The sequence below is a fragment of the Dromaius novaehollandiae genome, chromosome 1, assembly GCF_036370855.1.
Source record: "Dromaius novaehollandiae isolate bDroNov1 chromosome 1, bDroNov1.hap1, whole genome shotgun sequence".
In the NCBI taxonomy this organism is placed as follows: Eukaryota; Metazoa; Chordata; class Aves; order Casuariiformes; family Dromaiidae; genus Dromaius; species Dromaius novaehollandiae.
In genome coordinates, this window is record NC_088098.1 from 10,072,504 (window position 1) to 10,098,285 (window position 25,782).

A 25,782-nucleotide genomic window follows, 5' to 3' on the forward strand; every position below is an offset into this window, starting at 1 on the left:
ATCCATCAGTTTGATGATTAAGCAGCTCATGTGGAATATAGGAGACGCAGATGAAATTCTTGTCCTTCCTGAACTGGCCACAGCCTTAACCTGTGCTTTTCCACTTCCCAGTGAGTACCATATTCATCTAGATATTGGGCCATTGAATACATCTATCCACTCACAGATGTACATCTGTGAAATAAATAGGGAAATCTGTGCCTCAGAATAGCTGATTTACTGATGGTTAAAGCCTTCAGGGACTATTTGGGAGACTTTGATTCAAATAGTGTCACTAAAAAATTCAAAACATCTCAGTCACTTGCAAGCCAAATACTGAAACCTTTTCCTATTTTGTGATACTGAATCTTGTTTTCCTTTCATCTCTCTCTCTATATATTTGAAGTATTATCAATAACTGATATCTGTTGCTGGAAGTGCATTCATCATTCAGTACTAGAGAGTTTACTTCAATTGTGGAGTGAGAAAAAGGAAAAAAGTTCTGGGGAACTGAGAAGATTGGGGAACGTAGCAGAGGCGAAAAACAGCAGAGATGATAAGAATAAGGCAAAGTTTGAAAATACCCCAGATTTAAAGAGACAGGAGGGGTAGGCAAAGGGGAAGAAGACAATCCAAGAGGTGTAGGATTCAGCCTGCCTAATTCAGATAGCATTCTAAATTGTATTTCAAATTTAGGTGCCATTTGACGCATCCTTACTTGATTCCAGGAATACTTAACTCTTCCCAGTAATAAAGAGACCTTATTCACAGAAAACTTACTCATTTATTTGGATAATTTGTTCAGTGGGCTTGTAAATTTAGTACACGAAGTTAAAGTTAGGCACACTGGCTCCCACACAGGGTCTCAAGAGAATGAAGAAATAAAAACTGAGACCTCAGAAAAGAGATTTACAGTCTGCACTGTAGGAGGTTTTAGTGCATCTGATAGGATCCATTCCTCACAGGATTAGGAAACCCTGATTCTATCTCCAAACTTTTATCATTATCTAAATTGAAAGACAGACAAATGGCAGTGGAAAGGGAAGTCCTGTTATCCCCTCTTTATGGAAGGATCTCAGATTGGCATCAGAGGTTGGTTTCACAAGCAAGTCAAGTGATTTAGATTTGTATTCACCACAACAAGCCAAAGTCTTCTCCAAATGATCATTACTATAAGGTACTTCATACATCATAACTGAACAGGTGCTGAACCTGATTTCAACATGGGGCCAAATCTGTAATCAGGACAGGAATTAGCAATTTGAACTTGGCAACCAACACCAGAATTCAGATTCAGAGATTCAGGCTTACAGCTTGTATTAAAATCATGGAGATAAAGACAAATGGATTGAAACTGTGTCTCCTTAGACATAATAGCTATTGCCATCGAGAGGAGGGATATTCATGCTTTAACAGCTGAGCCACAAGGAGGTGGTTGGATTAAAGTCCAGTTTGAATCACCTAGCATTCAGTAACAACAGTATCAAGGTATATTTAAAATGCTGATAACTGATTATTTGCCACTGGTCACTGAAAAAATCCCTGACTTGAGAACATTTCTTGAGAGTACTCCATCTTTAATATCACGATAGTCTGCATTTTCCTACTTTTAATGTTATGCTAATATTACAGAAAGATTACAAGAACCTGAAACAGTAGCCTTCCTTTAACTGTGACTTCAAGCTTCACATGAACCATCATCACAAAGGAGAAGGTTTCAGGAAGCTTAAAAAATCTGCACGAGGAGGAAAACCAAAGTTTCACAATTGCCTGTCACAGTTCAAAAAAATCATCTGCATTTTGTTACTGCATTAGTCTCAGTGACTCTCAGTCTCATTCTAAATCTTATCCGAAAAACACCTCATATTCCTTTAGGCTATCATCATATTTCCATATTCCCTCTCTTTATCATTTAAATCTGTAATTCCACTATAAACTTTTTTGGGGTACAATTTGCATAAAATATTATATAAAATTTTATTCCTTTAGTAGAGCATACAATTTCTTTAAAAGACCAGAAGTAACAGAATAGTGCAAGCACTATCTTAAAATGAGTCACAGCTACTAGCTATGCACTTACTAAGAGCAATGGTACCCCATAAATCAGGATTCTGTGCAGACACTAACAGAGTATGTATGGAAAAAATTACCATCTGGAGAGAAGGTCAAAAGTAAATGAGCCATTTCAGAAAGCAAGGAAAGAATGTCCAAAACAGTGATGAACACTGCAGTTTGCTAATTGCTTAATGTCATGTTGTAACTAGAACTAAAACTTTCACTGTTTTTGTGTGGAAGAAAATGTATGTGGATTATATCATTGTAGGCAGCAGAGTTTCCAGAGTAGGTTCAGGGTCAAGTGTGAATTGAGTTATTATTTTAGAAATTTGAAGAGCTAAGTGTCCCCCTCCCCCTCTCCACCTACCCCCATCAGGACAGTTTTAACAAATTTCATCTAAATTCCCATTTTTCCTCATGACTCCCTTTCTCCGTTTTAGTCATACTGACATTTAAAGCTATGGGTGGTTTGCTGAGATGGCATACCAAAGAAGGGGTTGGTATGTGCATAACACAGAGTATGAGTCAAATACACATAAGCACAGAAACTCAGATATTTAAATTTACCAACATGCCTCAGTGCTTTGCTGGCCTGGTATATTAGCAAATTTTCTGTGTTAATAAGCCATGTTGTACAAGAAGTAATTTTTTTACAAAGAAAACAGGGTTCTTTTTCCACCAACCTGTATCTGAAGTACCGCCAAATCTCCATCGAGGGCACTCTTCATTGGTAGCATTTGGAAACACAGTTCAATTTGTCTCTTTTTCTCAGCTACTTTCATCTTCAGAAATCTGATTTTTTCATCCATGGCTTGCATCTCAATTTCTCCATTTCTACACATCATCTCTTGCAAATTTATTTTCTCATACAAAATGCATACTTCTTCTTCTCTAGTTCTGAGCAAAACACCACTGCAATAAGCCCAAAATGGAAAGGTAAAATTTTAAATCCTTTGACTAATTTTCGGTGTATCCCATTCAAGAAAAATAACCGGCAAACCTGAAAGGTAGTAATAACCTGGGAAAATGTACAGAGATTTCGCAAATACTATTTTAATATCATGTAAACAGGTAAAATCATGAATAGGTAACAAAATACTCATATTCTGAAAATTAAAGAATACACAATTGCAAAGGTTATTTTGGTTTCTCGGAACATTTTTAAAGCTTTTCTGGCCTTCCATAGCATTCATTTTAAAAAAATGCATAGTTTTTCATCTTCAGCATTTTTATATCATATCTGCACACAAAGCACAAACAGGGCAGGAGGCCACAAGCTCCCGCGGCACTCAGCAGACAAGCTGCCATTGTTGTGCATAATGATTCTGAAGAATGAGCATCATCACCAACAGAGAAGCAACGAACACCCATAAAACGCAAAGTGCCACTGACCGTTGCAGGGAGGCAGCTGTCTGGTGAGACACGAGAGTGAGGCAGCCCGCTAGTATTCCTAACTAAAAGTGATCATAATTTGAAAAATACTATTGATGCATGAATACAAGCCAAAGCATATGTGGCTAATGGCAGGCTCATTCAGGGCTATTTCAAAATTAACCACATTTTATATTTATACCTCTCGTTTTGTTGTCGAATAGCCCTTTCATATTTTTTGCGTAGCTGTACAATTTCTTCTTCAATACTGGTGATCATATTTGTAAGTCTGTCAAGATCCAGCAACTGTTGCTCTTTCTTTTCTTTCATCTCATGCACAACTTGTACAATTTTGCAATAATCATTTCTGAGACTGTCTTTAATTGCTACATTATTTGCATTCTTCAGGCGGCGTCTCTGCAGTTTTCTTTAACACAACAGAAAAGCAGGAGAGTTTTCAGTCCTTTCACTTTAATAAATATAGCAGAGCTTAAACTAATTCCTCAAATATACAAAGGCTCTCCTATGCTACTCTAGTGCTTCACAGAAGCATGAAAAGAGGTAGAAACACTCTCTGGGAACAGCTTGTTAACACAAGCTCTTTCCAACTTGACTAGAACTGGATTAGGGCCCAAGGAATATGCTATAAACAGAGCACCGCACTACAGCTACTTTCTTCTTAACTGGGTACCCCGAAGGGCCATAAGAAATAAAGTTCAAGGGTAGCAGTACAAACTGCGATACAAATTCTTAATGTGCAGAAATCCCGCCCTTTTCTTTATTTAAGCAGTGATATTTAAATAATATCATGGTTATAATTCAAAGGCCTCCATGTTTATTATTTATAAACAACAAACATATCACCACATTCTCATGAGAACGGAAATCATCAATCTCCTTGCTTTACAGAGGAGAAAAAAAAAACATAGCAGAAAGATGAGAAGCAAAATCACATGACAGATTCATAAAAGCATCTATGTTAGTATCTAGAGATCTAAAATAATTAACTGTTACTTAAATAATTAATCAAAATGATTTTTTTTTTGTTGCTACACGTATCATTCATTTGCTAACAACTTGGAATTTAGAATTACTTCATTTAATCTGTTGTAAGTACCATTTCTTGATCAAGACCCTACTTTATCTGTACAGGGAAGATATTCATCTCAACATACCAAAGAGAGAGCGAAAGAGGAAGCATGGTTTCCTGTTAAAATACAGAACTACAGATGAAATATCCTGCCTCCTGTCCTCGCTTCTGCCATTAAATTGTTGAATCGCTCTGTACAAAGCAGCGAGCTTCTTTTTGGTTTGTTTCCCTCCCCGTGCGCACAGGGATCCAAGCACTTTCCCGGTCCACAGGGTATTACTGAATTGAATCAACCTTTTGTAAAGCAAGTTTCCGTGAAAGAATGACAATGCTACAGAAACGCAAAATATTATGAAATACTTTATGAAAAACCTTTATCCTGTTTGGACTGATACTCTATTTGTCCCCCAGACTGCGCAGGTTGCAGTTAAGTCATTGATACTAAACTGTGTTACTGGCATTACACCTATTTTCCACAGGCAGTAGAATTACTGATAATTCAGTTTTAGCTAGTTTTAAATCCAGGTTTGCAGAAATCAAAATGCCTGTTGGATCTGTACTGGGATAGGGTCATCTGCAGTAATTAGATATCTCTGATATCTAGACAATATGTATTTGCCTTTTTAATCTTTTTTCTTCTCCTTTCACCAGTAATTCATTGGGAAAGCCTCAAAAATTTTAGAACAGAATGTCAGCTTGTGCAGCTCAACAAAATCATACAAATCAGTGAAGGTCTATTCCTCTTCTAGCTAGCTCCAGCGTGACTTCGGAATCAAACTACACAGGGTTTCACAACACACTTTGGGTGAATGTATCCCAAATGCATTCCTGAGTCTGGTTATGCAATTTTTTGGCACCAGAAAACCATGTTTTGGGCAAACCAAATTATTTGTAAACTCAGTTTTCAGTATGCTGTTTTGTATACACAATTAACTATTCACAGACATGCCCGTTTAGCTATCCTACTTTCCAAACTACCAATTTCAGAGCAATTGCCATTCTATCTATATTGACCAGTTGCACCAAGTAGAAGATCATCACTAGGATGCCTGCAAAAAGACATCTGCCCTAAATAGTGGTCTAGGAAAATATATAGTCAGGTGCACCAACTGTTCCTCCTCGTTCTCTTTGTCAGGAATTTAATCTTTTGCTTTGATTGAAATTGCCTGGAAATTGAAGCCATGTTTTATTCCATCTGAAATAAATATCCTATAAACTTGAACCAAGAAACTCAGTTTGTTCTAATTTAATGATTAGGCAGCCACATTATTAGCTAGTGATTCATTTAATAGTACCATGCAGCAGTCTGTTGTGGAATCAAATAGGTATTGGGTCTCTTTTTGTTTAAGGATAAGCAAATATGAGTGCAACAGTGTTGTTCACATCACAGGTAACAGCATGTTAATTCAGATGTTAAAAAGCCCAAGAACTGTGATGGAAAAGAAATACAATGAGAGCTTCTCCCTTCCAAGGATAGGAAAGTGAGAGAGTAACCAGACAAACTTCAAAAACATTTCAGTGCTACGCAGTGATGCCCAAGCTAGTTTTCAATCATAAGAAATTGGAACAGATTATCTAAGAGTATTGCAAAATATCTTTATTTGGATCAGGTTTTAAAAATCAGGATAATAACTATCAAGGACGATACAGTCAGACTAGTCATATTTGAAGTTGAACTAGTTAAGACTCCTTCTGATCTTACATCTCTATAATTGTGATCTACGCTTACTTTAAAACTCACCTTTCCCTGATTATAGCAGTGTTCCTTAAATTTTCTATCTCATTTGCTAGCAATTTTACCCTGTCTTTAATCTCAGTTGTTTTCTGCTGAGCAGCATGTACCAAATTTACACATTTATTCCTTTCATTTCGGATAACATCATACATTTTAGCAAATCCTTGGAGTCTGAAAAAATGAAAGTGTGAAGGAAATAATTATTATGATTTTATGCATACACCATTTAGATAAAAAATGCCTTTAAAAGTGTTATTTCATCTAATGTATTCTTGTTATTTTCTTACTGTTTTTGAACTTCTCTTTTCCTCTTTTTATGCTCTCTTATTTCAAGATCCTTTCTTTTTATTTCTGCAATAATATTTTGGAGTCTTATCTGAAATTTAAATAGAATTAAATGAACATTTTAGACATTTCAAAAGATCTTCAAAGAAATGACACAGAACAGCCATTCCTCTTAGATGAGGAAGAAACAGTGAGATGAGATTATTCTAAAAACTGACTCTAATTATAACAAAATACTTTTACTGTTTAGAATATTAGCGAAAGAATGAGCATGAAATATGAAGGAGAAAATTTTGGTGACGACACTAGAGGACACGGTCTTTCTACATTTATTAATCGAGCAATGACTGCTAACAATATAGTTAACACTCTGTTGCTGCATCTTAAAATGCTCAGTGCCTCATCACAGTATAGTTATTTGGTATATCCACCACTGAAATTGTACCTTGACTTTCTGGTGGTTAAGAAATACTTTTTTCAAATAAGATTTCTTCTTTACTCTTTTCTAGCTCTTAAGCACTCACTGATGATTGAGTAGAACGGTACATTTACATGTACCTCTGTGCTTTCAGTCCTTGGTAGCCCCATGTCGCAGCAATAGATGGGCCTTTTCTCCCTCTCTCCTCTCAGGAGGAGATCGGTATTAGAAAAAGCTCTTGGCTGTTGCGTTGCAATACTTGCCATGTGTGTTTGTTAATTAATTTAAACTATTTATGCTTTTTGATCTACTTATGGCCTTATTTTTATTGAAGCTGCAAAGCCTGAAATGTTTGTTTACTCTATTTTTATATATTGTCAAAGATTCCTAAAGTGCGAGATGGGTAGCTTGTCTAATTTATCAGAATATAGACAAACAGTTGTGGCAGAGTAAATAGTTTGTTCACAAATATAAATCTGGTATTTATATAAACTGTGGAACACCACGGCACATATGTGATATTATAATACCAGTAAATTGCAGATATTAAAATACCAGCAAATGCAGTGACTAGTTAGTAGGAAATGTTTTCTTTCCTGCTTTCTTCAAATGAATATCATGACTGACATCCTGAAATGGTCAGCAAAATAAAGATTTGTGCCTCTTCTTGGAATAAGTAGCAGTTCTCTTTATCTTCCAACGTTCAGATACAGTTTTTGTAAAATAAAACACCTTGTTGCTGTGCTTCAGAGAATCTCAGCTGAGGTTATTTCCTTTTCTGTCTCTTTCTTTCAGAATTATTCATTTTATTTTGTAGGCTTGAAAGAAAATATCCTTTGAAATATTTCATTTCATTGTAGCATGATGATATTTTAATATAATATTGCACTGCATCATAAATTGCCAATAAAACAATATACAATACAATATAATATGAACTCCATATGTTGTGATGGAACTCCAAAGTAAAGTGGGAAGTGAGAGAGTCTTCTTCTATAAGGCTTTCCTCATTAGTAATTTAATTTCTCCAGCTCTTACTTTAGAACCGTATTCCAGTTATCTGAGATAATTTTTTACCTGGGCTTTCCGAACATCCTTAAATTTCTGTCCCTTCTCTTCAAGTTTGAGCCAAGTCAGACGTGCAAGTCTGGATAACTCATCTCTGCATTGTTCCTGCTCTTGGAAAAGCCGGCCTTCTTCAGCAATACATTCTTCTAACATGTGGGCATCCATATTGGATATCATTTTCTAAATGAAAATCAAATTCAATTCCTTATGCATTGCTGCATCAGTGTTGGCAAACCCAGAGTTTGAAATACTTTGTGTTTATCTACAAAGTAAACATCCAAACAGTCTACATGGATTTTAAAAAATAAATAAAAATATTGCCTTAAAAATACCAGCTGAAACATCATGCACGATCCCTAAAACAACATGCCAAACTATTTTATGTCCTAGAAACATTTTTGTTCCATGGTCTAGCAAGTCTTTCAGCCACTGAATATAAAATTAACAAAATCAGAGTATGCAGCAATCTGCACTACAAAAGTTTGGAAAGCATGTTTTATAGAAGAACCCCCAAGAGCTTTGTTTCTTTAAATCAAGATTAAGGGATAACTGGATCAGAGTTTCTGTAATCTTATTGTGAACAGAAATTTGATAACAAACTTCACAATTCAATAGTCAAAAATATAACAAGACCCAAGAGCTGAAAGCTAAAGCTAGACAAATTCAGACAATAAAAACCCCACACGTTGTTTTACGTGGATTAACCATTGAAACAACTTACCAGGAACTGTGGTCGACTCTCCCCCAGTGGCAATTTTTAAATCAAGATTGGATTTTTCTAAAAGTTATGCTGTAGTTCAAAGAAGAATTAATTCAGGGCACTCCTGTGATCTGTGCTATACTGGAGGTCAGGCTAAATGACCAGAATGGTTCCTTCTGGCCTTACAGTCTTTGAATAATGCTAATCTCAGGTCTTACATGCCCATTGTACATGAGGGGGGGGGCAATGAGCTTTCACACTGAGACACTAAATTTAGATGTCTAAACTGAGCAAAGTCTCTAAACACCTATTCGAGTTGTTGGGGATTTAGTGAATGCAGTCAGGGATTTCTGAAGAGCTATTTGCTCTACCCAGCACAGGCTAAGCGCTTCAGCATGAGGCTCTCTAGGCTCCCCTGACTGTATGACTAGATTGCTATGGACTATCATGGCAGATTGGATACATATCCCATAAACAAACAGTGACATGTAGATGCCTAATGTCTACGTATTAAAACACAAGCTGAGTCTTACCCAGTAAGTCTCATGAATTCAAAGACAGAACAAAAAGAAAATGGATATGAAGCTAAGAAGAAGGTATGGTATAATCACTGTCTTAAATCTATTGCTTCTTGTGAAGTCAATCATATAGCGGCAAATATGAATACTCTTGTAATCAAGACACTTGCATTTCCATAGTATATTTGACAGTGGGTAGACAGGCATATACAAATGACAAAACTTTGAAGATGAAAAATTATAATGTGGAAATGCTGATTTGTCTTTGTTTCAACAAAATACTGTGCCACCTCCAAAGAAACCCATCACGTTTCTAATTGTAATGCAGTCAATGATGATCACAAAAACAAACTAGGAAACATATTTTCTTTCTACCTTTCAACATATGACCAACTATGCTGAAAAATGTTTTTCAAATATGATGAACAAGTAACTCTTAAAATTGAGCAAATACTATTGCATGTTTTCTCACCAGAAAGATGCAGCTAGAAACTCTCAGCAATTCTGCTACAAACAGTTCTTTTATTCTCGTTTGAAAACCAGCTGTTATGGGAAGAAAAGAGAAAGCAGAATTCATCACCTGGTCAGCTAAACTTCTCTTCTTCATTTCAATTTCCTTCTGTAGTTCTCGTCTCCTCTCTAATAATGGTACGTTTTTTTTAGGGATAGTTTCTGCCTACAAAAATAAGTTAGGCACACTGAATGATGCAAGTGAACAATAGGAAAAATGTAATATGCAGACAATCTGTTTTTGAGTGGTTAGGTACACTAAAAAAGGAATGCTTTCTGTCCTGCTACAACCCCTAAGGCTTCCTAAGAGTTCTTGGTCATTGAGTAGAGTTCCTCAGCAATATATGAAGGTTTCTCAAGTATTTCTTATAAAAATTTAACTATAAACCCTAAATTTCAGAGCCCAGTTTCAGTAAGTACTGAATTTACAAGTGTTTTTCTGCAACTAAATTAGAATAAACTACAAAAAGCAACTAAGTGAATATGTCACCTTCCAAATTCACAGATGATTTTCTGAGTGAAATTCTGACCTTACTGAAGGAAAAAAAAATAGGTTTACCACTAATTTTAGTAGGGTTAGTATTTCACATCTGTGTGGATTTTATGTCATATTTTTTACTTAGCGTTATTAAAATAAGATTTTAGTGTTTCCTCCTTAGCCTTGAGAGAGTCAAAACAAACAACAGAAGCAGTTATGAACTACTTCTTTTTGTTATGGGAAAAGTCATTTATTCAGTCAGATGTTAAAATTAAGTGTGGGGAAGAAGACATGTTAGAAACTACCTTCACACCAGAATATATCTCAATAATCCTGGTAAAAATATTTCTGTGACATAACTTGTAAGACAAAACATTATATTGGCCTCAAAGTGACTAACTTCACTTGAAAATTTTTTACTGTTATAGATAAGCAAGAAATAAATATACTAGCTTAACTGTGCAGGCATACATTTCCCATCTATAGTTGCAAATGTATAATTCATGCATGCGGAGAAAAAAACCACATTAAATGCCACATGTGGAAGCTATACAAAGAAAGTACACTCAACCCTGAAGTGTCCTTCTCAGATCATAACCAGATGTCAGAGTTCAAAATACTACACTTTAACACAGATAATGAGATGCTTTGCACTTGTGAAACGTTTTTCACTTCAGATTCTGTGATAATACAAAATTGGATGTTATTCCCTCACCTGAATGGAAAGGGAAACAAGAGGCACAGTAGGGGTCAAAATTTGCGTTACTTTGGTTTTAGATGCTAACTCTAAGGCAGTTTTGGTTTGGCCTAGATTTGCTAAAGGTCCAAGAAACCTGTTCTAAGCAAGTTATTTTCACTCTTGTGGAGGGAGCAAACTTGGCCTTACTATGGAGCCTATATTAGTTATCACTCCTGCTGCGCAAGAGGCTGTAGCATCTGTAAGTATGCACCTCCGCATTTCCAAGGGCTGATTCTCAAGATGCCACCAAGTTCTTGCGTCTAAAAGTAGAAAGCTCATATAAACATCTTTAATCCATTAAGGACTTTTGTTGACATAAGACAAGGCTAAACTTAGGCACTTTTGGCTGTCTTTGCGCTGGATCGACAGAAGAGAAGTGTGTTCAGAAAGGACGGGCATTGCTGCCCTGGGGCCAGCCGCAGCCAGAACGGCCAGTTCTCTTTCACACAGAAAGTCAGCGTTTAGCAATAGCTGACCTTTCACAACTTCTTAAGAAGAAAAACACATTCGAAGGAAGTGTTCATGTAATTTCCTTATTGTACAAACTAATCATTCTGCATGTAGCACATGATTTAAAGTAAGAGAAATCTGGGGAAGCACACTGATGTCCTGTTGTTTCTGCAATCACTTTTTTATATTAGCATTTAATTCTTGCGGCATTTTAACTGGAATCACACTGAATAAATGTGAACCTGGCTTATATCAGTCAAACGGGAACTTTAACTATTTTAACGTTAAAATATCTTAACCCTTCCCAGGTGTGCTCCCAAGTCTACAAATAATTTAAAATAGTCTTAAGACAGCAAGAGCAGCAGAATGAAGCTTGCCACTCCGGTCCAGTACTGCATTTGAACTGATGCTGCTGCAGAAGAGCAGTGATTTCACATTTGCTTTTCTACAGGGAACCAGAGAACACACAGGAGGGGAGGATGGACTAAAGCAACTATATTGCCATGGCCTGTTTAAGTTATGGTAGCATCCCATGACTGCATGATTAAAATACCGTTTGGACTTCCGGTTCTATGTCTCCTGGCATGTCCTTCCCCCTCAGTCCGCGATGCTGCGACCCGCAGGGCACTCGCCGGTCGCATCCACGCGTGCAGCGTAAGCGTGCGCATGCACCGCGGGACTCTGCACCCCCACCACACCTTGAAGGTCTCATTCCACGTCTCTGGGCCTCTCACACAGCAGCGAGGGGCTGGGTTGGGATCTCACCCCAGATGGCGAACTTTAACCACAGCTGTCAGTGAGTTACGATAGTGTGATTGTAAGATTACATGTTTTTGTACAATTGCATTTCTCCCTTCAGGAAAATTGCCTCAATAGGAACACAGGAAAAAATCCCTTTTCCCAGATTCTCCTGCCTGATATTGAATAGAAACTCAGTATGAGCTTTAAGACCAAAATCTGGACTAGGAGCCAGCCCATTAATCAGTATTTCAGGAAATTCAGCCTAAAATCTTTTTTCTGTAGATATAGAGGATTTTTTTTCCCCAGGTGGGCTTTTATTATCAGGTGATTAATTACAGATGTGAATTCAGGAGGAAATTTCAACTTCATCTTTAAATAGGAAGAAGTGGGAAAAAATGTATCATGGAATAATATTAAATATTATTGAGTAATATTTTGAGTTTCATGAATAGCAAAGCTACGTATGTATGTTTTTTAATATTATGAAGTTATTTTTTAAAAAAACTGTATAGTGATGTAAATAAGATTTAGTTTCTGCACTGAATTGCTTAGAAGGATCAGGAAAAATTGCAATGACACTGTATCAAGTTAGGAAACATCAACTGCTTACACTTAAAATAATTAATAAATTATTCTCCTGTGAAAAATATTTACTTGACTAAGCAAGACAAATTTTATAAGACTGACTTACAACCTAGACTAATCAAGGAGCCAATGCAGAAGAAAAGTTAAAAAACAGAGAGCTGGGTAGCCAGTAACCAGAGCAAGAGGATAGGAAGGAGTCCTAGACAAAGTAAATCTTTAAGAAAGAATTGGAAGGAGAAAAGCAAGGAAAGGTTTGGAATAGACAAGCTGAATGAGACTGCCCTTTAACAGCAGCGTAGTAGAAGGCACAAATAAGACAGAAGAAATAAAAAGCAGTATGGAAAGAGCAGTGGGAGAAATACTGGTACAGGGAGGAATCAGAAAAGTGAAATGTGAGTGGGTATGAAGAGAACTAGGGGATTATATTGTATCATTTAATACAAAATTTTATATACTGCTTGTTTCCTGTCTCCTGGAATAATCTTAAATATGTTATAAAGGATTTATAGTAATAGATAAACAATCTGCAAATTTAGAAAAGATGTCATCATTTTTGTCATCTAAGATAAGACCTAGGAGCCAGGCAATACTTGAGTCTATTTGTCTGATACAAATTTCTTTGATGCCAATGGGCAAATCACTATATTATTTCTCTCCTTATAAAATGACTATATTCCTACAGTGCCTTAAAGGAAGGCATAATGACCATAATCCCACACTGCCAATTTAATCTCCCAGCTCTTTTTGACAGGATGCTCCCACCCTAAAATCCATTTCTTAAGAATAACCCAAATATATCCGGATGCAGTAGTTTTAATACAGCTATTCTTAGCTAAAGCTTTCTTTGTAAGGTGCAGCAACACTCTGGACACTTCTCTGTTCATAAGACTTAAAAGAGTCTTCTCCTCCGGCCTCTTTTAGCACCAATCAAAGGATTTCACAACCAGCTTTCCAATACAAAAAATTAGAACTATTATGATCAATGTACTCATACAGACCTCTAATTTGAGTCTTTTATGCTGTGACTTAATTTGATGCAATGAATCGTAAGCCATTTTCAGTTGTAACTCCATCTTTTTTAAATATCTCATTTCTCTATCTTTCTGTTTTTGCTTGTGAATGAGAATATCATGCTGTTTTTCCTTCTCCAAGGCACGTTTATTTAAATAGTCTTCCAGAACTTCTCTATATAGACATACAGAGAGTTTTAGAAACAGGTAACTTGATCAATAGATGCATGCAAACAGGAGTGATCATTTTATGTTCTTTGAGCAGTGCATAATTATAGCTGAGCAGTAAAACAAACTTATAAACTACTGTGAGAAGAGACCTAAATATTACCAGGTAAAATTCTGGTAACTTTAAGCAATGACAATATTCCTCCTGATTTCAACGAGGTCTCACAATCTGTTTTAACAATGCTAAAAATTCTATAGAAGAGAATTACTTAAAGAAGAAAACACATTTTTTTAATATGAGGGAATATTTACATGTTTTCTTCACTCAGACATTTTGATTTGCAATACACCTATCCTTTAATAAAAAACTTTAAAGGCAAAAGTATTGCTGTAGCCATGTTTACAACTACACCTTTTTTGTAAAGAAGGAATCGTTTGGAGCTTGCAATCAAGCTACCAATTTATTTTACTTTATGAAGTATATAAAAGCCCATAATTTCAAGGGAATACTGAAGAGATGAGTGGCCAGTTCCCACTGAAATTCAGGGGTATGTGGGTGCTGAAATCTATGATCCTCATTTGAAAATCAGAATATTGACTTCTTTTTCTGCTCTAGTTACTTTCTGTGGATTACACAGAAGAAAGTGCATTTTCACTGGAGAGAGGAATCCTCTAAATAATTTCCCTTTTAGAGCAAAATCCAGAGATTCACTCTCCCAGAATTTTATTAAACTCTTATGCTTTTCCATGTTCTTCTTCAAGCCAGATCCTAGATTCCAGTAATTCATACAAACATTTCTGAATTCTAAAACAAGCCAGATATTTTCCAGTCCCCACTGACTGCAGAGTGAAACCTGAGAACATAAGCAGTACAACAGATTATGAGAAAAAATCTAGATTTTTCAGAACAGAGAGGGGTTCGCTCATCCTGCATGGCTTAAGTCTACTATTCTAACCTGTCTGATAGGACTGCTGATTCATTTTCTCTGCTGATTTCTAGTAACTTTGTCAAAGTTAGGAATTCTCGCTCTTTGCTTTCCAGCAAAGCTCGTCTTCCATCCAATTCCTTCATTACATCATCTTTTTCTTGCAAAACTGCTTCAATCCTTTTTTCAATAGTTTTAAGGGCAATATTTAACTCTTGTATTTGCTCTTTAAGGGCTTCTTTCTTCTTCTCTGCATCTCTGTGGATATATGTTAACAAAACAGCAGGGGTTCACATTTCCACATGAACACTTAAATAATAAAACATAACTGGCCAGTTTTTATGGGCATGAAAAACTATTTGAACTCACAGTTATCTAGTGTATATGTTCTAGAACAGACTGCATACAGTGAAAACCTTCAAATGCTAATATAATTTAGCAATTCAATTGGAGCTGGCCACGTGACTAAAAAGCAGCTTAATGCCATGACAGCATTTGAAAGAGTTCTAGTAATCTGATTTCTGCCAACATTACTAGGTACACAGTTGTATTCAAAACCTTTCTCAAAGCTCTCATTCCTGCTGTAGCACTGTCAAGATTGGAAACTGTGGTTAGTTGACTTTGTGACGTGACACAAGTAGAAAAACTCATTTAAATACACCATTAATAACCATCTACACAATGTTTTGCTCTTTTTCAGCTGTGTCTCTGCATCACTATATCAAAAACTTATGATAGTAATGTTGTATTAAACAGGGTACTAAGGAGAAAAAAAGAAAATAGTTATACATATAGTATATATAGTTAAAATGGAAAAAATTAACATGGTCAAACAGTTACTATGTTACAAATAGGGACTGTAAGCAGGAGACACAAAAACTTCAGTGTAATCCTCTGTGCTAAAAAGTTACAAAAATTAGTGTTCATCTTGGATGGCAATTTTACGGCCAGGATCTGTGAGTGACCCGGCTGAAACTGTAAAATATTGATTACATTTGATACATACAGAAAGCAGCATATACCACACCTCAGGAGGGAGATAACACAGCTACACATTGCAGAGAAAGAAAAGGTCGGCTACTGTCTTACATTTTCCCAGTTGAAATATTAGACACAAGAATTCTTATCAAGAGCTTCCAATAAGACAACTCTGGCTAAATAATTGCTAACAGAGGTATCACAAGAGAATATTTGTTTAACTCAGGCCAGACTGAATTTCAGCTCTGAAAACTGCTATAGTTTCACTGAGGCCAATAGAGATAAGCTGATATACAGTCACTGAGGACTGGAAACTATAACAAGGGCTAATTGCTGGATTACACAGTATACAATAATTTTAACATTATTATACATTAAAAACATACTAGGCAGATCTGATACATATTAATGGAGCACAGTAAGATGGTTACCAATTTTGACTAAACTTTGTTCCAAATTTGTCTCTATTGTCCTTAAATTTAAAATGATTCCCGCCGTATACTATATTTTTCAGTAAAGTTGCATGTATTTTAAGTAGATTATAAACACTTCTTTTTTCACTCTGACCTAATTTTAATCAACAACTTAATTGTCTCTATAACAAGTGTATAAATATAAGTAATATATATATTTGTAATTATTTATTAAAAGCATACACTTTTTTGCGATTCATCTTCTCAGTTTCTTTTCCAAGTTGCACAGGAACAGCAATGATCTGAACTAACTCATCCTAGTGACAAATCAGAAATGTTAGATTAACAGCCTGTAAATTTGATGTAATGTCACAGAACTAATATCTACATTGGACTGTTGGGGACATGTACAAGAAATGTATTTTCAAAGGACTTGAGCTTGTCCCAGAGAATTGTAGCTGCTATTCTTGTAACTAATCATTATGATAATTACCATAACTTTATGTCTGCAAAACAAAAGTTATGGTTGACTATTATTAATATGGCTGATGGCTATCTACGCCGTGGAAAGGAAAGTGGCAAAGATCTGGATATGTTTTTTTAATTCTCAGGACAAACCTATTTTAACTAGGATGTGAGCATAAGTTAGAACAACCTAGAGTAACACAGCATAAACAACAAACATGCCATTATTGAAGCTATTTATTATCAGAATCATGGCTATTATTATTATTTCCTAAAGGACGAATAATGGAAATGGCAGAGCAGCATGTTTCATGCTCACTGAAAAATGATTAATATATAATGTAATGCCATATAATGATTTGGAATGACAAACAACATTCAGAATATTCACTGTTTCCTTGGACAAATAAACATACCCACATAAACACACAAACACACACACTATCATTTGCATGTTACTTTTAAATTGGACTGCTTTTCTAGGAGCTTCCCCACTGCTTTCTTGGTTTTTGAAATCAGCTTTTCCTTGGATAAAATGTCTTCCTTCATTGCATGAATTTCTGCTTTCCTGTGGATTGCTTCTTTGCGGAGCTCATCACAATTTTCTTTCAATTGTTTAATTTTCTTATCTGCTTCCTTCAAAATTAAGTCAAAGATTAGATTGTTATTATTTTCCCTTTTACATTATGCAGGCATAGGATATTACAAAACTCATTCACATTGAATAATCATAACTTCTTTTATAATGAGGTATGAAATATAATTTATAACCAGCCCTGTATTTCTTCTATCAATAGTTAGTAGAATTTTATTTCCAACAAAACCACACATTCATCAAGACTTCTGCCTGTAAATGTGTTTTGCATATTCACATCCTAAAACCAAAAACCTGCAGCTAACTTTACATGTAGTACAACTTTGCTGAACACAGTAAAAAATTTTCTTGGGAAACTGAAGAGCGTTCAGATCTTGTATGAATCATGTATTCAGCACTTGCTCTAGAGTTATCAAACCTGAATGACATCACATAGTCTCTCCTGTAAAAGCTACCTTGATTTGTCTGTATATTCTAGATTTTAAAACTCCCTAGAGCTACACAGTGGGAAAATATTTTCATCTATATGCTTTTTTTACTTTAATATACTAGCTGACAGGACATAAAAATGGCTTTTCTCGTGTTTCATACTTACACTCTGCTTTGGAATTCTTTCATATTCACATTCCAGCAATCTTTTCTCTTCTTGCAAACTATAGAAAAATCAAAACAGAGCTAAATATACTAGTACTATGCCAAACAATAAAAAAAAACGAAGCCTATCTTGTGTAACATTAGTGAAATATCATTTAAGTGCCCAAATTTGAAGGAAGATTGATTACTAGTAATAGAAAGTTCTCAAAGATATGTTGTACATATACAAATTTATTCTACAGTGCACACGTCCAAACTTTTGAACCTGATACTCTTCAGTTTTACCACCTCCTCTAGGGATGCATTTATGTCTCATTCCCCCTTGTGCTTACACTCATAGAGTATAAGGGATCAGAAGGCACACTACACCCTCAGATCCTCTCAACTTCAGAACACAAATTTTTATTTGTAATTGAGCAAAAAGGTAAGATTGAGTGGGTTATAACTATCTACGAAGACAGCACACATCAATGAACCTACAGTTGCTGGTAAGAAACTTTCCTTCTTCCTTTGAGTGAGTGTTCACACTGTGAAAAACTGTAACTAAAGCTCCTCAACCCAAAAGAGACTCTTGTGAAAAATGTTCTTGAAAAGTAACAGGGAATGTAGACTGAGGCAACGGGGTATAATAGAAAACTAAACTGAATAGCTATGGGTGATCTGATCCTATATCCGAAAACAAGTTGTAATGTAATTTCAGGCAATTTTAAAGAAAGATGCCAAAGGACGACAGAAGGTGGAAAGGAAAGGGAAATCTCTTAGATCTTCTGGGTACTTTTTTAAATAGCTGAAGGACTAACTACAAAAGCTGAACCACCAAGCTTGTTGGACTTACAATAAGAGTTTCTTGGTCTTGAGACCCTGAAATTGAGATGACTTAGGGGAAGTAGGAATCAAAGCCCTTGAGGTGGATGAAGACAATTCACGGGTTTGCATTTTAGTGGTAGGTAAGTAAATGCTGCCAAAGATCAAACATTAGCCTCAGAATCACTGAAGAAAGCCAGTACTTCCCCAGGGCACTGAACAATTCTGTACCTACATGAGGTAACTGGGCTACAGCAGTTTGCATGTTGCTACAAATGAATTGAAGTTCTTGTACTATTCATTGGGAAACCAGCAGGAGGTTCTCTCAGATTTTCGGTACCTATGATGACACTTTTTGAGACTCAAGCTATAAATGAATTAAGATTACAACTGAGGAATGATTGGTGGAATAACCAAATCCTGTTTCCCAGATGTAGCATTAAATTTGTCTTTGTAACTCCAATCAGAGGATGTGTTGGTCAGGCCTCCTCGGGATTCAGGGTGGTCTGTTAGAACCTGCTATACCACTCCCTAAATTAGAGGAGTATTAACAGACAGGAAGGAGCTTTCCTGAAATAGCTGTGTCATTTGAAGCCGGTTCTGGGGTAGTCCCATTTACCCAAAGCAGTCACTACAGTTGCTTCTAAATGGAGTTGATATAGAAGAGATGCACCTGATCAGTATTTCTTTTTTCTCCGTAACCTTCTGTGGGCAACCTAAGTCCTTGTATGGTGGGTTCAGGAGGTTTCAGAAAGTAGTGGTCATAGGGAGAGAAAGAGAGAGATTAGGCTCCTAGTAGCCATTCTCATGGAGGATCATCCCTTGGATCCTGTACACAGTTCTCTATCACTAATGGATTTAAGGACTTTTTTCCCAATAAATTGTTTCTTATTTTTTGGTCCTCCAACAAAAGGGACAAAGCTTAAACCAGGAAGGCTTAGGTGATATCTTTCCAACTAGTCAAGAAAAGAAAATGGTCAAAAAAGAGAAGAACGGCGTGGGTGGTGTTGCAGTCCAAACAAATTCATGAAGAACAAGCTCTGACTCAGATGAACAGTAAAGAGGAAATAAAGGCACAGAGTAGATTTTGTTGATTCACAGCATGCACATGTATCTGGATGGGCAGGGTGCAAGTATGCCTCTACAGGGACTCCTAAATCTAAAAACTACTTGGAATGCCAGAGTGCTTGAACACCCACGGAGTGAACGAGTGTTCAGAAAATCTTTCACAGAAAAAAGCTGAATTTAGGTAAGTCTACCCCCCCAGATTGCTAAAATAAATTATAAAAGAAAGTTCCACCGCAAAATCTACTACACCTTGAGAAATTGCGCAGAACAAGAGTGAAGACAGACACAGGAGTGTTTTGCAGGTGTACGGGGTGAGTACATGTGAGTAGGAAACAATATAAGGACATTTCTTCTTTGCTGCAATGGGGCTCCAGAACTCTTCCTTGTATGTTCCCCTGTTGAGAGACAACGAGAGCACAGGGATCGACCTGCACTGAAAACTGAGCTACTCACATTCTGCGACAGTGGCTTTGGTCTGCTCCTGTGTATTTTGCCCAGACATTACAATCAAGTTCTTGAGTACCATTCTGGTCAAACACAATGTTTTCACTTACCAACAGGTTGCTAAATTTATAAATAAGCTAACATGGAGAATTCATAATCCCAATGCATTTCAGCAGGATTCCTAGTAGGACTCCTTGAGACTGGCATAATCACACTAATTATAATGAATATCCTCTTGGAACAAATACCCATAATTGTCTGACTGCCACAAAAACGGATTAAGTAAGTATTGCCCAAACTGATTAAAGAGGTACTGCATTGCTCGTCATCCACCTGTATTGTGCCGACTTTAATATCACGCCAGACAATCAAAGCAGCAACATTAAAATTGTGAGGGAGGCCAAAGCTGACACTGTTTTGCTTCTGTCACATTCCCCACACAAGAGGACAGATTCCTGTGGAGCCATTCCAACTTCACAGCAAAGACTCTGCCATGCAAAAAGTAGAACGATTTGAGCACCTCATTTTGTGTGACATAAACGAAGGCAACAGTGAACTGCAAGCACCAAGTTACATTTCCTATAGAGCTGGCAGACCAACTACTTTCACACAAAAAAACAGTGGAGGGTTAAAAAGAAAAGAATAAGGAAAGAGGTTATCTTTTAAAATATTCACATGTAATAATCTGAAAAATGTAAACATTTAAAATAATTTGCTACCTTAATTTTGCATACTTAGCATGGGTTTTCACGGTTTGCTTTGCTTAAACTCCTGACTTCTCCCTGACATTGTTTGTTGCAAAATATAATTTTGTGTTCTAAAAATTGCTTTCATTGCAACTCCTTTAGAAAAATAACTTCAAAAAAATTATGTTGAAAGGCATGAAATGAAAATTTCAAATTTCAACAGAAGTTAGGTGCTAGACCACAAAACTATTTCTGCACTTTACATAACTGCTATTGGTGGAATTTGCATTGCCTTAGTTAGGCTATGGTTTTATCAAGTGTTGTGAATCAGTTTAAGAGATTAATAGCATACATAATGAAAGAAAGGACTAAACTCTTCAGAGTAAGCATTCATGTCTGAGAATGTCTTTCATGTTGCTTTACTTCTTTTCATGAAACTTAATAGCAGCGCTGTACATGCAAAGCTAGCATGGCTGCAGATGTAACGAGTTAAAAAAAGCACTTGGAAATTTGGACCATTAATGAAAATACATTCCAGACTTTTCCCTGAGAGATGTCTACAGCTGCAAACTGCCACAGAAATAAAAAAATTAAGTCAGAGAGATTAAGAAATGTAGTTGCAGTTGTCAACAAAAGTCCATTTTTGGTCCTCAGTTAACAAAATAGGCAGAACATTGTTATTATGAATCCCACCATCCAAGAAAGTAAACTACTTCAGGTACCCTTACACATAGCTGAGGTTGTTTAGCAATTCACAGAAGGTGCTCACAGCTAAAATCTAGTGACCACAAGGAGAAGATATCGCAGCTGACAAATTGCCAACATCAGATTCCTGTAAGGCTCTTGACTGTGCTTTGTTTGTGTGTTCTGGAGAATGCAGTCACAAGACCAGTTGACCAGACTCCATTGCTTTAACAACTTCAGCTGTAATTCAGTTAATTTTACTTATGACTTGTAATTCTTTACTAAAAGAATAAAAACTTATCTTTCCACTTTTTAATTACTGAGTGACTAATCCTGAAATAATTGCAAGAATTGAAATAATTTTCCAGATTTGCAATGCTTGTACAAGGATAAACTTGATTTTGCAATGCTGGCTGGCATGCAACAGTACTTTAGTGAATGGTCATTTTGCTACCTGTACAAATCACTGTTAGGCCTGTAGATTTGACCTAGGCTTTAAAAGAACAATTTTTTTCAAGAATCATACACCTTTAACCTCACAAACTCTTGTTATAGATAATTTCATTTTAAATTAATTGATTACTTTTTAAAATTTGGATGTTAGATGACAAATTCCATCATTATTGATGCTATGGCCTGATAAAGAAAAGCAGCTCTTCCTCATTTTTGTCTCACACACTTGGACTCTGAATCCCACACAGATGGCAAAATAAAAAGTTTCCTTAAACTAGAACTCATCCTTGCTGATCATTCTGACCATTTACTTGTTCCTGTGCTAATCTGATTTTTTAACTTATATTCATATTTACTGGGGCACATTCAGTCTCAGCTATATGAAGAAACTCCATGGGTTTGAATGCAATTGTACCAGAACTGAACTGGGATTACTATTTTTCCTCTTAAATTATATACTTGCCAAACAGTTTTTAAGAGGAAGAATACTCCCAGTGTCAGCTCTGACCTTGGAGTAGTGCGGTCCACCTCCACCAGCACTTTATAACCTCAGTAAACTCTTTCCAGCTATTGTTCCCCTCCTGTGCTAAATGCACGAGCAGACACACTGGGAACAAGCCCAGTCCAGCAGCACACCAGCATAGGAAGGCTTAACTGGAAGAGCAGGCCCGCACTGGTAGTGGGAGCATACTGCAGCCACACAGGCACCCTCAGGGGGGAACCTCCACCAGCTAAAATGCAGCAGAGCTGCTCCTGAACACCCCATCTACTTTTTCTTGCTGTGAAAAAAGTCACACCATTTCTGAAAACATGCTGGCACTACAGTCCTGCAAGCAGTTTAAATTTACTCTTGGAATGCTGAATGCTTATTGAAACAATAAAAAATTAAAACAATGGATGAAACATCACCTTCAGCTGTTGGAAAGTGTATCTGATCAGGAAAAAAAAGGTGTTTAAAGAGGCAAGCAAATAAGAAATGAAACAGGCAAGAGAGAATATAGAATACTAAGTGACTTTGAGACAAAAAAATAACTTTGGGAATGCTATGGGATAGCAATATGACTCTACAAGAAAAAAAAGCCATGTTTATTGTTTTCAGATATGAACCCGAGACAAAAAGGGGTATTAAACCCATTTAGCTATCAGAGACATTGAATTGAGGCAGCAAGAAAAGGCAGCAGTTACTGAAGAAATGTTTCAGAGAACGAGAGAGGATTACATTAACAGAGAAACAGAAGATCTGCAGAGGCCATCTCTCCCTTCCATCTCCGGAGTATTTCTGAGCAGACTAGATTTTATTCAATATTCATAAGAAAAGAATAAAACAATAGACAAGAGGTATGCACATTTCCTTCAAATGTTTTTCCCCTGCCATGTTCCCTGCTTGCTATACACATGGAGGTAAATAACCGATATGTTTGTTTTTAGACTAAACAGCCATTAGTCATAATTCCTAAAGAGAAGTTTTCTTGTAAGTGCCAAGCACAGCTGGACACAGTTGGACAACAAGGGAAACTGCTCCAGAGACACCCAGGCCAAGAAGATTGGACCATGCGATTCTACCCTTCTGAGAAATGAAAGAAACCAAGCGGTCACTTACTGGCAAACTTACACTATCTTACATGCACTTTGCCCTCTCTCTTTGACACTGTCCGTGCAGATCTATCTCAGAAAATATAACCTTATTATATGTACTAAGCTATCAGACGTGCAGATCTTCATTTTACTTCAGTGTAGAAGCAGATCATCTGCTACGCACAACTCTCTTCTGCCTACTCATTCTCTGTGTATTTCACAGACACCAGACACATCCCTTCTTTACAAACACGTATTCACATCCATTCCCTGTTTTACTTCATAGCTGATTTCTCATTTCCCCATTTACATTCCCTCATTCCTTTGCCACATGTATATCTATTCTGCCAGTCCTATTCATTTTACATCACTTCAACATCAACATCCCTCTGATTTCTGGCCAGTAGTATCTTCTCCCCCAGTAAACAAAACCATACACAGCCAGGGCACATCCTCCTCACTCCCAACCCACAGTAAGCATAAGGACCAACACTACCGCCAGGCATCAAATGGATTCCAAACAAGGAGCAGTAAATAAGCTGTGCTTCTTCCATTTAGACAGTAGATAAGATATGATAGAGATCTATCAAAATGTCCTGCGGCAGGGAAGGTGAACAGGGGATCAGCTGTTCACTCTCTCATCCAGTACAAGAACTACAGGGCATGAAAAGAGGCTGTTAGCAGTCAGGTTCAGAACGAACAAGAGGTGGCACTTCTTGTATAGTTAAGCTGTGCAACTCATTGCCCACGATGTTGCAAACACCAGAGTTCAAAATGGTTCAGGAGGAATAGAAGTAGTTCAAGGGAGAGGGATCAGCTGAGGACTACTAAATACAGTGTTGTATTTGGCTCATGAAATCCCTGCGTTGCAAATGGGCTGTGCTTTTGGTCACTCTTAGATACTGAGCCATATTGACTTCTGGTCTGACTGTACTGCTGTTTTTAATGATCTTATGCAGTACATAAGACCAAACAGAGGAAGATTCTTATTAATGTGAAAGAACATTTTTCAGAGTGTGATGGTGTATTTTTAAATTACTAGATAGTACATATAATTCATATATAAGAATGAATGCAGAAAATGTGCACAGGTAATTGAAACAATATCTAAACTGTGTTTCTGTAGGACATAGAAATCTCCCTTTGATTAAAGGAAAAAAATAGGGTATGAGTAAATATCTCCTAAAAATACATATAAAGCCCCACCATTTTTTTGGAAAATAATGCAAAAGTAGTCACAAATATTTGTGAGATATTAGGGGAAATGGGTAAAAAATGCGATATTTTGAACAGCCCAGTTCTGGACTTCTTGTAAATTTCGATAAATTCTGTATCTAACAATTATTTCAGGAAACTCATGTTGCTTAGTTATCTCATAGCAAATAATATTTTCCAGATGACTTCCATGTTTCTCTATTTCTCCCACTCCCAATTTGCTTCTTTCTCAAGTTTCTTTTTCTCTTAGAGCAAACATTTGGCTCTAAAAAAATCAAGAAAGAACTGCCAGAAATATCTTCTCTATGCAGTTCTTGCAGTGCTCCTGCTCTCCTTGTAGAAAAATAGCTTTAACTGCTGAGCTGCTGACATTATTTATTTGGATTTATATACCAAAGAACAGCTTGAAGATGGATAAAAATAGCAAGCATTCCACAAAATGAAAATGTGCATTCATTTCCATAAGCATACATTTTTTTAAATGTAGTACTACCGGTTGTAATTTTACTATAAAAGTTTCAAACACAATATACACATATATGCAGATAATTAAAATATATACAATATCAAGTACATTCTGCCCTGTTAGCCTTTTATAGAAATGTCAAGTCTGCACTTCTTCCACAACATATGGCTGTTTCACTATCTCATTTTTCAGATATGAGAGTATACAAATGCTTCTCCCTCTTTAAGCACCTGAATTAACTGGAATAATGTATGTTTTTGATGTTAAAAACAGTGTTGTGTCTATTTATGATGTTATTGCAATAAAATCCCTGTCACTAGGTCTCTGAGACACTTTAACCATTTGTACCAAAGGTGTCTTAGACTAGAATTGTTCCCATTAATTATGCCTACCTAAACACTAATCATGTAATGTAGTGGAAGTTACACAGCATTTCAAAGGACACCACAGCCTCTCTAAATTTAAAATTATCTACAAATTACACACCAGAATAACTTTATTCATCACTGAAAAGTT

At 36.4% G+C, this 25,782-nt stretch overlaps 1 protein-coding gene across 1 annotated transcript in view; it reads right to left on the reverse strand.

The window, feature by feature from the left end:
• Positions 1-25,782, reverse strand: part of CCDC146 (coiled-coil domain containing 146) — a 96,023-nt gene that overhangs the window by 10,097 nt on the left and 60,144 nt on the right. The window contains exons 5-15 of the mRNA XM_064505247.1: positions 17,873-17,930; positions 17,142-17,318; positions 16,461-16,534; positions 14,857-15,084; positions 13,721-13,907; positions 9,800-9,895; positions 8,011-8,181; positions 6,518-6,606; positions 6,237-6,401; positions 3,608-3,832; positions 2,718-2,946 (exon numbers count right to left, since the gene is read on the reverse strand). Coding sequence (XP_064361317.1) covers positions 2,718-2,946; positions 3,608-3,832; positions 6,237-6,401; positions 6,518-6,606; positions 8,011-8,181; positions 9,800-9,895; positions 13,721-13,907; positions 14,857-15,084; positions 16,461-16,534; positions 17,142-17,318; positions 17,873-17,930 — 1,699 coding nt within the window. The remainder of the gene's footprint in view (positions 1-2,717; positions 2,947-3,607; positions 3,833-6,236; positions 6,402-6,517; positions 6,607-8,010; positions 8,182-9,799; positions 9,896-13,720; positions 13,908-14,856; positions 15,085-16,460; positions 16,535-17,141; positions 17,319-17,872; positions 17,931-25,782) is intronic.